At 56.3% G+C, this 13,511-nt stretch overlaps 1 protein-coding gene across 1 annotated transcript; it reads right to left on the bottom strand.

The window, feature by feature from the left end:
- Positions 1 to 4,744: 4,744 nt before the first annotated feature.
- FES (FES proto-oncogene, tyrosine kinase) lies at positions 4,745 to 13,443 on the bottom strand. Its single transcript, XM_049783305.1, has 19 exons — positions 13,388 to 13,443; positions 12,860 to 13,081; positions 12,534 to 12,707; positions 10,977 to 11,073; positions 10,687 to 10,870; positions 9,312 to 9,449; positions 9,109 to 9,228; positions 8,913 to 9,035; positions 8,629 to 8,815; positions 8,260 to 8,343; positions 7,710 to 7,919; positions 7,504 to 7,626; positions 6,528 to 6,581; positions 6,022 to 6,140; positions 5,831 to 5,925; positions 5,610 to 5,733; positions 5,381 to 5,538; positions 5,106 to 5,228; positions 4,745 to 4,926 (listed from the first exon to the last, which is right to left on the bottom strand). Exons 2-19 carry the CDS (start codon positions 13,070 to 13,072, stop codon positions 4,784 to 4,786), a joined length of 2,469 nt encoding a protein of 822 aa, XP_049639262.1. The 5' UTR covers positions 13,073 to 13,081; positions 13,388 to 13,443; the 3' UTR covers positions 4,745 to 4,783.
- Between the last annotated feature and the right edge of the window lie 68 nt (positions 13,444 to 13,511).

The raw sequence follows: 13,511 nt of genomic DNA, 5'->3' as shown, positions 1-13,511 counted from the left end.
CGGGTCACACCCAGCAGCGGTCAGTGTTAATTCTGGCTCTATGCTCAGAAATTGCCTCTGGCAGGCACGGGGGACCATGTGGAATGCCGGGATTCGAACCACTGTCCTTGTACATGCAAGGCAAACGCTCTACCTCCATACCATCTCTCTGGCCCCATCACTTTTTGATTTTTGTTTTGGCTTAGGACTTATTATGTTTAGGACTTATTGCTGGCTCTGTGTTCAGGAATTGCTCCTGGAAGGCTTGGGGGACCATATGGGGTACTGAGGATTGATACCAGATGGCCATGTGTATTGTTTCCAGTTTATTCTACCTCAACCTCCTCTTATGTTAACTCTAATGACTATATCATCTCTCTGGCCCCATCACTTTTTGATTTTTGTTTTGGCTTAGGATTTATTATGTTTAGGACTTATTGCTGGCTCTGTGTTCAGGAATTGCTCCTGGAAGGCTTGGGGGACCATATGGGGTACTGAGGATTGATACCAGATGGCCATGTGTTTCCAGTTTATTCTACCTCAACCTCCTCTTATGTTAACTCTAATGACTATATACTAATGTAAATACTGGGAGAGGTGCTTTCTTCCTTTCCTATCCCTTTTCTTTCTCCTTTTGCATTCATTTTTTCTTTTTTTTAAGTTTTTGATTTTTGGCTTTTGGGTCACACCTGGCAGTGCTCATGGGTTACTCCTGGCTCTGTGCTCAGAAATCGCTCCTGGCAGGCACGGGGGACCAGACCATATGAATTCAAACCATATGGAATTCAAACCTCCCTCTGTCCTGGATCAGCTGTGTGCAAGGCAAACACCCTACCGCTGTGCTATCTCTCTGGCCCCTTTGTATCTTTTTTTTTTGTTTTTTTGTTTTTGTTTTTGTTTTTGGGCCACACCCAGTGGTGCTCAGGGTTACTCCTGGCTGTTTGCTCAGAAATAGCTCCTGGCATGCACGGGGGACTATATGGGACACCGGGATTCGAACCAACCACCTTTGGTCCTGGATCGGCTGCTTGCAAGGCAAACACCGCTGTGCTATCTCTGCGGGCCCTTTGTATCTTATGTAAATTCTTCTATTATTCTGGGGTCACAGCAATACAATAGCAGGTAGGGTGTTTGCCTTGCATGTGCCAACCCGGGTTCGATCCCTGGCATCTCATATGGTCCTCTGAGCCTGCCAAGAGCAATTTCTGAGTGCTAGAGCCAGGAGTAACCCTGAATGCTGCCAGGTATGGCCCAAAAACAAAATTTAAAATTTTCCATTGGGGGGGGGGGGCGGAGAGATAGCACAGTGGCGTTTGCCTTGCAAGCAGTCGATCCAGGACCAAAGGTGGTTGGTTCGAATCCCGGTGTCCCATGTGGTCCCCCGTGCCTGCCAGGAGCTATTTCTGAGCAGACAGCCAGGAACAACCCCTGAGCACCGCTGGGTGTGGCTCAAAAACCAAAAAAAAATTTTTTTTTCCATTTTTTTATCTTCAATATCACTAATCCTGTCTTCTGAGGGATCTAGTCTCAGATAGGGACTTTCTCCTTTAGTTTGTTGAGTTCCTATGAAATTCACATGCTGCAATTACAATTTCAGAGATGGTGTCTCCACTTCCACCTGGGGCTGATGCACCAGAGAAAACAAGCAACAGAAATAGATCCAGAGAAGACTCAGATATTGGGGTTGGCAGATTCGATGTTAAAATAAAGACTGTTATCGGGCCGGAGAGATGGTGTAGTGGTAGGGCATTTGCCTTGCATTGCCAATAACGTGGGGAGGGATCCCATATGGTCCCCCAACTTGCCTAGGGTGATTTCTTTTTTTTTTTTTTTTTTTTTTTTTTTTGGTTTTTGGGCCACACCCAGCGGTGCTCAGGGGTTGCTCCTGGCTGTCTGCTCAGAAATAGCTCCTGGCAGGCACGGGGGGGGGGGGGGGGGGGGGGGGAACGACGACCATATGGGACACCGGGATTCGAACCAACCACCTTTGTTCCTGGATCGGCTGCTTGCAAGGCAAACTCCGCTGTGCTATCTCTCTGGACCCGGGTGATTTCTGAGTGCAGAGTTAGGAGTGAATGATGAGCACTGTAGGGTGTGGCCCAAAAACCAATCATTTAAAAAAAAAAAGACTGTTAATATGTTGCATGGAGATAAAGAGGAAGAAGATAAAAGATAAACAGAATTCCAAGGGTGTTGGAATCTGTGGAAAAGGAATCTGGGGCCAGGTGTGCCTCAGGTGTCAAAATTCAAGTCTTGCAGGCTCCATTCCCTCTGGACTTGCTCTTTCTTTTTTTTGGGGGGTGGGGTGGGGAATTTGGTCTCACCCGGCAGCACTCAGGGATTATTCCTGGCTCTCTACTCAGAAATTGCTCCTGGCAGGCTTGGGGGACCATATGGGATGCCGGGATTCGAACCACCGTCCTTCCGCATGTAAGGCAAACGCCTTATCGCTGTGCTTTCTCTCCTGTCCCGGACTTGCTCTTTCTTTTTTTTTTTTTTTTTTTTTTTTTTGATTTTTGGGCCACACCCGGTAACGCTCAGGGGTTACTCCTGGCTATGCGCTCAGAAGTTGCTCCTGGCTTGGGGGACCATATGGGACGCCGGGGATCGAACTGTGGTCCGTCCAAGGCTAGTGCAGGCAAGGCAGGCACCTTACCTCTTGCGCCACCGCCCGGCCCCGGACTTGCTCTTTCAACCCAGCTCCATTCCTGCCTATGGGGCTCCACAATTGCGCAAAATATTCCATGGGGAAAAGTGGCTCCTCTAATTCAGTGTTCCCAAGGTGAGCAGTTGTGATTGGGGTCATCTTCTTGAGACCATTCTAAGTATATCCTGCAGCAGCCGCTGAGTTTTTCTGTTTGCTGAAGAGGGCGCTTCCTCCGAGCCAGCCACCACACTGAACCTTTTCACTTCATTTCTCCCTTGTTGGTCAGACCACTTCCAGATAACCACATGTCAGCCATCCCCCCCCTTTTCAAGACTTTCTGTAGGCTTCTTTCCATCTTTCCTGGAACATGACTCCATCTGCCCCTCTTTCTTTTTTCTTTTTGATGGTGGTGGGTTTGGGGTTACATCTGGCATTGTTTGGGTGTTTCTCCTAGTAGTACAGAGGAAGGGACCAGGATGGGCCCGAGTGCAAGTTTCTGTGACACTCGTGTCTGCCACCTCACCTGACTCTCATTTCTGCCACCATCGCACTTTCCCTTAAACACCATGCGTGTGGGGGCCAGTACAATACTGCAATGAATGGGGCACCTGCCATGCATGCAGCCTTGCATTCATTCTTTTCTCTGTGTTTTTTGTTTTTGTTTTTGGGTCACATCCGGCAGCGCTCAGGGGTTACTCCTAGCTCTACGCTTAGAAATGGCTCCTGGCAGGCTTCGGGAACCCTATGGGATGCCGGGATTCGAACCACCATCCTTCTGCATGCAAGGTAAATGCCCTACCTTCATGATGTCTCTCTGGCCCTGACTCAAGTTTTATCCCCTAGCACCACCAGGAGTCAATTCTGTGTAGGTCCAGGAGTGATCCCTGAGTGCAGAGCCAGGAGTGAGTCTTGTTTGTTTTTGTTTTTGTTTTTGGGCCACACCCGGTAATGCTCAGTAGTTACTCCTGGCTATGTGCTCAGAAGTTGCTCCTGGCTTGGGGGACCATATGGGACACCGGGGGATCGAACCGCCGGTCCATCCAAGGCTAGCGCAGGCAAGGCAGGTACCTTACCTTTAGTGCCACCGCCCGGCCCCCAGGAGTGAGTCTTGAATACAGAGCCAAGTTGACCCCTAAGTATGGCCAAAAACAATTCCTGAGAGCAGAGCCAGGAGTAAGCCCTGAGCACTGCCAGGAGTGATTTCTGAGCACAAGGCCAGGAGTAAGCCCTGAACACAGAGTAGGCAGTGAGCCTAAGCAATGCTGGGTATATCCCAACCCCCTCGCCCAATAAAATAGAACAGAAACCAGGCTGGCCTCTTCTGCTTCCTTCTAGCAGCTATGGGGGCAGAGGTAGCCTGAGGGACACACTGTGGTCTCCTCCCCAGAAGCAGAAGTTCTCAGCCTGCTGCAAGCGCCCCCTGAGGCCTTGGACCTTAGCAGCTTGATTCCCACCCATTCCCCTTCCTTGATGCTGAACCTGGGGCCTCCCACAGGAAGGCAAGGCCTCACTTTACAGGACCTCTTTGCACACATGCACAATCTTGCATGCAGGCTCTCACCCTGGCCCAGTGCCCCTGTCCAGCCAGCACAAGGCTACTAATTCCATGACACAGATGTGGTCTGAGGGGAGGTGGTCCCCATCACCTGCCTGATTCCTTGTCATGGCAGGTTTCAGCCAGGTTCCTGCCCCCTTCGGATTCCACTGGGGTGATGAGAGAGCTCCACTGGATTGATTTTAGGGGCCTGTGGGCACACACCAGGAGCCCCCACAGCAAGCAAACTAGTCTGGATAGTTGGTTTCTCTCCTTGTGGGTTCCTGTGACCCCAGGAATGCATTATTCGTAGTCCACTCATGGGGCTGTAGACCTGCAAACCCTCAGGCCAGTGCCCTGATGCGACCCCTCCAATCTCCCCACCAAGCCCATCTCAGCGTCGTTCCCTCATCTCCAAGACTTGCATCCAGCAGCCAGTGCATGGGGACCACTGGCCCTTGGGCTCCCCAGTTTGAGCCCCGACCCCGTCTCCGCTCAGGCTTCCAAATCAGCACACCTGCCCACAGCTCCTGTGGCACGAGTGGTTTTATTATTTCCACCTGTACAAGTCGGGGGCACCCCCCAGCAGGAGCTGCATCTGGAGTCCGGGCTGACCATTGCGCTCACCGGTGCCGCTTCCGGATACTCTGCAATTCCTGGTAGATGGCGCTGAAGCTTGGCCGCTGCCAGGGCTCGTGGGCCCAGCACTGCTCCATGAGCCGGAACACGGCATCTGGGCACAACTCGGGGCAGGGCAGGCGGCCCCCTGTGGGCACACGGGTGAGGAGGCAGGAAGGGGCTGGGAGTACCCATCCGAGGGGCTGTCTGACCCCAACCTCCCAGGTGGGGAAATGGGGCCAGCCCTAGGCAGGAGCTATGGGGTTGGGGGTGGGTGGGGAACCAGCGTCAGCTCCCTGGGACAGATGCACCCCCAGCACGTCTTACCCTTTTCCACGAACTCCCGAGTCTGCTGGTTGCTGAGGTTGGGGTATGGCGAGGCGCCCAGGCTGAAGGCCTCCCAGAGCAGGATTCCAAAGCTCCACACATCACTCTCTGAGGAGTAGCGGCCTGTGGGAGGCAGGACCTTGTAAGCAGGCTGTGCGTGTATATGTGTGTCTGTCTGTCTCTGTGTGTGTCTGTGTGTGTGTCTGTGTGTACCTTGTGAGCAGGTTGGGCTGTGTGTGTGTCTACCTAACCCCCCATCCGTGGGGCGCAAATACCATAGTTGAGGGCCTCGGGCGCCGTCCACTTCACTGGGACTTGCCGGAGCCCCCCAGAAGCTGCGTAGACACCATCAGCTTCTTCCCGGGACATCCCGAAGTCACTGATCTTCAGCACGTTCTTCTCGGTCACCAGGCAGTTGCGGGCCGCCAGGTCCCTGCGGGCAGGAGGGGTGGGTTGAGTTCGGGTCCCCACAGCCTACACCCCCTGCCCTTGTCCAGTGCCCACCTGTGGATGCAGCACTTGCTCTCCAGGTATTCCATGCCCGCTGCTGCATCCCCCACCAGCTGCAGCAGCGTCTTCATGCGCAGGCGCGCCCCCTCCGTGCGGAGGAAGGTCAGGAAGTCACCCCCTGAAATGGGAAGAACAGCCCCCCAATTTCAGCTAAGCTTCCCTGGGGAGGGGAATGAGTTAAGCCTGCATCCCAGGAGGTGCCTCACTGTTCTCACCTTGCACCAGCTCCATGACGATGTAAATGGGCTGTTTCTGAGTGCAGACGCCAATGAGACGCACGATGTTGGGGTGGTTGTACTGCTTCAGGATCCTGGGGGAGTGGATCTCACAGGTCACCTCCCCAGCTCGTGCAGGGACTGGGGGATTGCTGCCTGCCCTGCCCCACACCGACCACCCACACACCCACCTGGCTTCCTGCAGGAACTTGGCCTTGAGCTCGGCAGGGAGGGTCTCCCGGCAGGACTTGACGGCCACGGGCATGTTGTCATCTCGCAGGCGCCCGCTGAATACCTCCCCGAAGTTCCCCTGGAAGGGGTACAGTTCTACATAGTTGCCCTGTACCCAGCCCTCCAACTCCAACTGGCTCTGCCCAGGGACAGCTCCCAGGATGGGAAGAACCAACCCTTCCTCACTGCCAGTACTGTGTGGGCCAGACTAGCCATCTGGGTTTCAGGGAATAATTGCTTCCCAGAGGAGCCTTAACCAGGGGTGGCTTCTCCACACACAGGTGGGGGTGGCAGAACTGTGCCTGGGGCAATAGGGTGGCACCATTCCCAGTCGAGATGGGGATAGGTCAGGCAGGGAATGCCAGGATCTGAGGGTACAGCGGGGAATGCAGAGGTGTGCAGAGGGAAGCCAGCAGAACTGGTAAGGGCCTTGAGGCTGCAAGCAAGCCAGCTGGGAGACACTCACCCGCCCAATCTGCTCCCCCAGCACCAGGTCCTCGTGGTTTAGCACCCACTTGTCCTGCAGAGGGGGCAGGGACAGCGTCAGTCAAAAAGTGTGCTGGGGGCCGGAGAGATAGCATGGAGGTAAGGCGTTTGCCTTGCATGCAGATTGATGGTGGTTCGAATCCCGGCATCCCATATGGTCCCCTGAGCCTGCCAGGAGCGATTTCTGAGCGTACAGCTAGGAGTAACCCCTAAGTGCTGTCCGGTATGACCCAAAAACAAAAAACAAAAACAAAAACAAGTGTGCTGGGCCCTGCAGATGACAGAAACCTGCCCCCCAATCTCGGTCTAGGCCCCAGGTGTGTGAGTCTGGAACTGGGGAGACAGTAGAATAGTATGGAGCATGCACTCGGTCCCAAGCACTGCCAGGAGTGGCTTGCAAGCACCGTGAGTGCTGCCCAGAATGGCCCCAAAACAAAGATGAAATTTGATTTACAAAACAATGATAAAGGGGGGGGGCAGAGTCATAGCACAGAAGGGTGGGCACTAGCCTTGTATGTGTCCGGCCCAGGTTTGATTCTCTAGGGTCCCATGGGGTCTCCCTGAACACCACCAGGAGTGATTCCTGAGTACAGAGCTAGGAGTAAGCCCTGAGCACTGCTGGGTGTGGTCCCAAAACAAAATAAATTAAAAAAAAAAAAAAAAGGGGATTAGTCACATGAGAGGCAAAAAGAGGAGGAGGCAGGAACAGGGTACAGAGTCAAAATTTTGGGGGGGACATCATCAATGGTGTTCAGTGTCCCTTTGGGCCTGCTGAGAGGTTCATACTGGAGGCAAAACCATAGAAGTGTCTCTTAAACTGGACCTCAACCCCAAGTGGGGTGGGGTGATTAAATGTTGGGGTGGCAGTCAAGGCATTTGCCTTCCAAACCAAAAATACAAAACCATGATGAAAGGATGGGGACTGGACCACCCAGGAAGGGTGGTGGGATGCTGACCTTGGGTACAGCCCTGCACAGGATTACCCCACTCTTCTTGGTGAGGGGTTGCTGGGAGCGCAGCAGATGGTCGACCAGCAGTGGGATACTGGGAAATCCGTCTCCCTCTAGCCGGTACAGATTCTGCGGGGCAAGGGAGTTGGAGGCTGAGGGGCAGCGGCTCTGAGGGGTCCCACCCCACACCCCCTGGCCCGGCCCTCACGTACGTCGGCTGACTGGATGATGAAGTGTCGCAGCTGCCCATCCCACAGCACCGACAGGACGGCCTCCTGCTTGCCCTGGCTCTCTCGCACCAGGAAGTCCCCCGAGTGCGTCAGCAGTTCGGCCACCTCGGCCCGAGGGATGGCGCCATGGTACCACAGCTGCTCCGACAGGGGCTTCTGCACTTCAGGGACCAGCTGCAGAGGTGGGGGGAGCTGGGCAGAGGAGGGTCACTCAGCCAGTGGGGGGGTCACTTAGAAGCACCTTGCTCACCCCCCACAGTTCCTACTGATGGCCAAGTGGCATGGCAGGGCTACGGACTGGTGGTGGACCCACCGGCCAGGCTTACTCCTGGGGACCCCAAGCATTGTCCCGTGGGAACTTGAGCTATGGTAGCACAAGCAACAGGCCTCTTCATCACTTGTGCAGGGTGGCAAAAATCGGGGAGTCCCCCCCCCCCTATAAAATCCAGAGCAGAGATGCTAGGCGGGGTACAGGGATCAGCAGCTGCCGACCTGGAGCTGGGCCGACCCAGGGCCGGCTGGGCACACGCACCGAGAACTTGGGGCGGAAGATTCCAGAGATATGGCTCTTCAGGAGCTCCAGGGTGGGCGTCCTGCTCCCGTCCCGCTCAGGCTCCTGGGGCCAGGGACACACGTCAGCGCGTGGCCGGGCTTGGGGAGGGGGAGGGCGAAAATGAGGAGGCACACCGGGGCCAGCAGGTGGGCAGGGCGGAGGGCGTGGAAGGCAGGCGGCACACAGCACATGGGCAGCAGGGGGGGTGGACTGGGGCTGGGGCCTGGGGTGGACAGGACGGAGGCACGCACCATGCACGCACACTGGTGGGGATGTACACGCAGGCAGCAGTGCGCACACGCCTAGGCTGGGACATGCATAAGTGGAGGCACAGGCGTGCTTGCTCACCGAGGATGAGGTGGAATGACGATCTTCCTGCAACAGTGGCACAGGTGGCGGCTCCCCCGAGCCCAGTTGTTCCACCTTGGCCTGCAGCAGCTCCTGTTGCGCCTGCAGCTTGGCCTGGCTGCAGAGTGCCACTTGCAGCACTTGCAGTGCCTCCTGCAGCATCTGCTTCTTGCCCAGCAGCTGCACTCTGCAGGGGTGAGAGAGGGCACAGCAGGGCTCAGCTTGGGCGAGGGGTGGGAAACAAATGGGGCACCCGGGGCCCTCGAGGCCCTCACGCCACTCACCGTTGGCGGGGGTGCGTGCTCTGCTCCTCTACCTGGAGCTCCTGCTGCAGCTGCATCACAGCGGCCTGCCGGGTGGAGACCGTCTCGGCGGCCGTGGCCAGCTCCTCGGTCACGGAAGTCAGCCTGCACAGGGCAGCGTTATCACTGGGGGCCTCGCAGGCCACTGGCGCAGGGGATAGTTCCTCCCGGTACCTACATGTGCTGGACACTCTCCACGGTCAGCTCGTTGAGCTGCAACTCCCCTGGCTCCAGGGGTTCCCCCTCATCCAGGAGCGACTCATCGAAGGTGACACAGGGCGGCACATCCGGGGCGGTCCTGTGTGTCCGGGACAGATGTTAGGGCCTGGACAGTGGCTCTGGGAGACGAGCAGGCTGGGCTGGACCTTACTCAGGCCTTACCCATGCTGGCGCAGGAAGCCCTGGTACTCGGCCTCGGGCTGGATGCGGGTGGCAGCGGCCGCCATCTCCTGATGCACTGCCACCATCTCGTCCTGCACCAGGCTGCTGATCTCCAGGTATTCCTGCAGGATCTCCTTCCTTGCCCAAAGAGACCCAGGTTAAGGCCATGTACATAGCAGCATCCAGGGTGCATGGGACAATCCCCCCACCTTAAAGTCCCCCCTCCCATTGCCTTTATTTTATTTAGTTTTTTGGGCCACATTCGGTAGTGTTCAAGGGTTGCTCCTAGCTCTGTCTCAGGACATCTGGCAGATTCAGGGGACCATATGGAATGCTGGGGATTGAACCTGATTTGGTTGGCCGCGTGCAAGGCACATACCCTCCCTGCTGTGCTACTGCTCGGGCCTCTGGATGCTATTTAACTGGAGTAGCCCCCATGGCTGAGACACGGAGGATGATGGGAGTGGTGGCCACAACACGGGGAGAACCAAGATGCCATCATGGGAGTCCCAGATGGTTTGAGCTAACTACTTTGATTGACCCCATAACTCCCGACAACTCCGCCTGCTGAAAGCACCCCAGGCCAGCCCAGCACCCATAAAATCTCACCAGGCCTCTCTCCACCCTTGGGGCTCCTCTCTCTCACATACCCTTTCCACTTTCCCAAAGCAGAGCCCACTGGTATGCACCTCCCAGCTGGGACCTTTTGGTCCTGCGCCAGCCTCTGGTCTGACCTTGCTGATCCTATTCTTGCATGCCCTGGACTCCTCAAGCACGGTGCCTACCTGGCTTCCCAGCTGCTCTGCTCCCCAGGTTAAGGCCATGTACATAGCAGCGTCCAGGGTGCATGGGACAATCCCCCCACCTTAAAGTCCCCTCTCCCATTGCCTTTATTTTATTTGGTTTTTTGGGCCACATTCGGCAGTGTTCAAGGGTGCGCCATTTCAGGCACCTTGTACCCCAGAACCCACCATGGAAGCCCAGGCCTTTTCCCCGCCCCAGGCCCTTCTGAATTCCCCCTCGGGTATGCACAACCTATCCTGTGATGTTCCTTTAATTTTTTGTGTTGGGGGGTCACACCCGGCAGTGTTCAAGAGTTACTCCTGGCTCTGCGCTCAGAAATCACTCCTGGCTGGCTCAAGAGATCATATGGGATGCTGGGATTTAAACCACCGTCAAATGCCCTACTGCTGTGCTATCTCTCCAGCCCTGCTCTGCGATGTTCTTTATCTGCTTATCCTCTTTCCCTGCAAACAGATCCCAGAGAGTAGACATTTCCCTGAGCCCCACTTTCTGCTCAGAGCCCCAGAGCCTAGAAATTGGGGCCCAGACAGCTGCCCTGGGATGGGCTTTGCAGGTGGATGTGTGGGCTCACAGGATTCGGGCCATCTCCTGGTGCAGGTCCTGCATGGACTGGAGCAGCCCTGGCAGGAGGAGCTGGTGGTGGTGCTGGTGGTGCAACTGTGCGGCGCGAACACTAAGCACGTAGCGGTTGTGGTGAGCCAGAAGCTTCCAGAGGCTGCGCACATACTTGTCCTTAGCCTTGTCGCGGTCCTTGTCTGCCAGGTGGGGGAGGAGAGGGATGTGGGGATGGCAGTGGGGAGCTGGGCACTCCCTCCCCGGTATGGGTCTGCTTACGAGCCATCACAAGTTCCCGACACGTACCTTTGCTGGCCTCCTGGTATTTGCGCCGAGCCTGAGCACTGTCCCGTGCCAGAGCCCGGTACTGGCTCTTGAGTTTCTCAATGTCCTGACTGTGGGTCTGGAGAGAGAAGAGGAGAGACCAATGAGGCAGGACACAGGTGGTGGCAGTGTCTGTCTGTCTGTCTGTCTGTCTGTCTGTCTGTCTGTCTCTCTCTCTCTCTCTCTCTCTCTCTCACACACACACACACACACACACACACACACACACACACACACACACGGCTCACGACAGGTCTTGGGAAAGGGCAGCTATGACGGAAAGACCCAGCCACCACATATCACAACTCTAGGATCCTGTGAGGGATGTATGGCTCTTGTGGGGAAATACATATTTTTGGGGGGGGGGCTGGAAGGGGAACCACACTGGACTGTGCTCAGGTCGACTCCTAGTTCTGCACTCAGGGATCCAACTTAGTTGGCTACAAGTAAGGCAAATGCCCCACCCACAGTACTCTCTCCCTGGTCCCCCAAATCCATCCCTTTTTAACTAAAAGTCCCACATTTTCCTCTTGTAAGGAGCTTGTCATTTTTACCAAAGGGAACAAGAGAGGGTCAAGGGGCTGGAGAAATAGCACAGGGGTTAATGTGTTTGCCTTGCATGGGGCCAAACTGGGTCTAATTCCTGGCATCACATATAGTCCTTGAGTACTGCCAAGTGAGGTCCCTGAGCATAGGTCCCCTAATAAAAAGAAATAAAAAAAAAACTAAAAAAGGGTCTAGGGCTGGAGAGATAGCATAAAGGTAGGGCATTTGTTCTGCATGCAGAAGGATGGTGGTTCAAATTCTGGCATCCCATATGGTTCCCTGAGCCTGCCAGAAGTGATTTCTGAGCATAGAGCCAGGAGTGCTGAGTGCTGCCAGATGTGACCCAAAAACCAAAAAAAAAAAAAAAAAAAAAAAAGAAGGGGGGGTGGTGTCTAGACCAGAGTTCTCATTCCATTTAATGGGTTCCTCTGGGCAAGTCCCCCTCACACTCCTTTGAGCCTGAGTGAAACTGAGTGAATCACATAGACGAGACCATTCTGTTCTCTAAAGAGCACGGTGGGGTGAACACGAAGCCTCTGTGGAAATCACTCGTGGAGCAGGGGACCATTGGAGAACAAATGGGTGTCGCTGGGTTCCTGGAAAACCCCCTACAGATGCAATGCGGGCCGAGTCCCGCCACTAGGGGCCGCTGGAGCCTGATGCCAATGGGGCTAGTTCAGTGGGGGACCAAGTCCAGGGCCTGTTCTGCACAGCCTGAGACCAGCGAGCTGCATTAACTCAGACCCAGGCTGTCTGGTTTCCCTGTCCCGGTCCTGCTACTGCTCTGGGATGTTGGGGGGTCTGGAAGGTGTATGGTGCAGGGGATGAGGGTGGCGGGATCAGAGACAAGGGCTCTCAGCTCTGGGGCTCTCACTGCGCCCTGGACACCAGGGCTGTGTGGACAGTGAGTCGATGCCTGCTGGAGAGGAGGAAGCTGTGGCAGGCCAGAGCGGGGCTGTGGTCAGGGCCGCTGACTTCCCCCCCTGGTCCTACCTTGGTGAGGTCCTGCTGTAGCTGCTGCCACTGCTCGCTGTAGCTCTTGCGCAGCTGCTGGCGTTCGTGAATTAGGAGGCTCAGCTTGCTCAGGGGCCCCGAGTTCAGGTCCTCTGCGTGCTGCCTCAGGAGCCGGCTCAGGCCTTCCGTCTGGCGGGTGATCTCGGCCCAGGACTGTGGCACGGGATGGGGGACAGACAGCAGTGTCCACTCGCGCCTGCCCAAAGCTGTTCTCTCTCTCTAACACACACACACTTTCCCCGTGCCCCTCCAGTGGACAGGGCGGTCATGCCATGGGCATTCCCGAACTAGGTGATGGGACTCACTTGGCTGATGGAACTCTCGAGGCCGAGGCCGCGGCTCTGGCCCCCGCTGTCCAGCTGCGACATGTGGTGCAAGAGCCCAGCATACTCGCGGTCACTCTTGACCCGCTGGGCCATCCACTTGCGCATGCCTTCCAGCAGCCGCAGCTCTGCCTCCTGCATCTGCTGCAGGGCCCCGTGGCCCTGGGTGCTGCACAGCTCCGAGGAGAAGCCCATGGCATCAACCTGGATGGAGAAGGCCCGTAAGGAGGAGACAGGTTGGGCCAGGTCTGGTCTGGCTCGCACGGTGGCCCGCCTGGCGTGAGACTGACTCCTGGGCTTCCGGCGTCCGGCCGGGCCCTGGCGTGGGGCCCACGGCTAGGAGCTCCCTCTCCCAGGCTTCCCCCCAAACGCCACAGCAGCCAGGGTGGGTGTGTGCTGAGCCAGAGCTGCCCTTGGCCTGCCCCAGCCAGGATCAGGACAGAGGCCCTAGAGCTGCGCTGCTGCTTCAGAGGCTGCTGCTGAAGGACTCCAGCCCAAGGCCCCACCGACCCTCAGCCTGTTCCTGCTTTGCTGCTTCCTCCTCCGGTGGTTTCAGTTGCTGGGGCCTGGGGCGGGCCACAGAGGGGAAGGGAAGGGAAGGGGCGGGCGGGAGCTTGGCCCCCCTGGCCCCTGG

This window comes from Suncus etruscus, chromosome 11, assembly GCF_024139225.1.
Source record: "Suncus etruscus isolate mSunEtr1 chromosome 11, mSunEtr1.pri.cur, whole genome shotgun sequence".
Taxonomy (NCBI): domain Eukaryota; kingdom Metazoa; phylum Chordata; class Mammalia; order Eulipotyphla; family Soricidae; genus Suncus; species Suncus etruscus.
The sequence above is the reverse complement of the archived record's forward strand: the minus strand, read 5'-3'. Positions and strand labels throughout refer to the sequence as shown.